The sequence below is a fragment of the Aplysia californica genome, unplaced genomic scaffold (genome assembly GCF_000002075.1).
Source record: "Aplysia californica isolate F4 #8 unplaced genomic scaffold, AplCal3.0 scaffold00010, whole genome shotgun sequence".
Lineage (NCBI taxonomy): Eukaryota > Metazoa > Mollusca > Gastropoda > Aplysiida > Aplysiidae > Aplysia > Aplysia californica.
This window is the reverse complement of record NW_004797280.1, coordinates 1,259,631-1,260,588: the sequence shown is the minus strand read 5'-3', so window position 1 is coordinate 1,260,588 and position 958 is coordinate 1,259,631. Positions and strand designations below refer to the sequence as shown.

The 958-nt window shown below is 51.0% G+C and overlaps 1 protein-coding gene across 1 annotated transcript in view; it reads left to right on the top strand.

The window, feature by feature from the left end:
• LOC101859141 (stimulated by retinoic acid gene 6 protein-like) overlaps positions 1-913 on the top strand; it is a gene marked incomplete at its 5' end in the record, with an annotated part of 7,916 nt that extends 7,003 nt beyond the window's left edge. Inside the window, 1 exon segment of the mRNA XM_013083394.2 lies at positions 498-913. Within this exon segment, the coding sequence (XP_012938848.1) occupies positions 498-913 (416 nt within the window).
• Between the last annotated feature and the right edge of the window lie 45 nt (positions 914-958).

The window sequence follows — 958 nt, the reverse complement described above, 5'->3', positions numbered from 1 at the left end:
CGCGGTGGGGCTGTAGTGTGCACTGAAACCCCGACCCGATAGGCCCGACCAGACCCGACCCGACCCGAACGCGCATGTGGGCACCCCCTATAACCGAAAAACTGCGGAGATATCGATTGATAAGGCGCATCCCGTAAATACAGGGGATTATGCCGGGAACTGGCTCAAACGTATTAACCCTATCCGCACGCATGGGGTCATTTTTACCCATGGAGTTGTATTCTTCACATTTTAGAATACCTCTTGTGCGAAGATCTCTTTGAAACTTTCAATATTCCTCAAAAAATCATTTTGACAGACTGCTATGCAAAGTGTACGGATCGGATTAACGAGTAAATTTCCTCTTTGGAGAGTGGGGGCTCAGATTTCCCGCGTCGTATGGATGCGACAGTAAAACACGACGTACGGATAGGGTTAAACCTCATTATCTGTTAGACCTACTCCTTTCTTGAGGTCTATCAATAGTTGTTGTTGTTATTTGTCTGTATGTCCAACAGGAAAGTCGCAGAAACAGCGCGCCGCAGCATTCAACTGGCACGTGACCTACACCCTCATCAACAACCCTGACCTTCGCATGGAGCGGAAGGGCTACATCCAGACGATGAAGAAAGCGCGCGAACTAGGCGTCCGGATCCCCAAAAGCGACGGCTTCGTGGTGCTTGACCCGGAGCTGCTTCGCGAAGCTGAGCTGGAACAGAAGCGGGCGGCAGAGGGTGTTATGTCCCACGTTGAGGATAAGCTGGTGGCTTTCAGACTGATGTTGAGGAAGAAAGTGCAGAACGGGATAGAGACTGTGACGAAGAAGTCCAGTAGGAGCGGGTCGATAGAACGTCTGAACGATATAGAGATGGAGTCGGTGGAGGAGGGGAGGAGAGGTAGGGGTGGTGGTGGCCTCAGAAGTGTGGATATTTGATTTGAAGCACAGAGGTACCAGATAGAGTTGTCTTCGCCCAGGTGG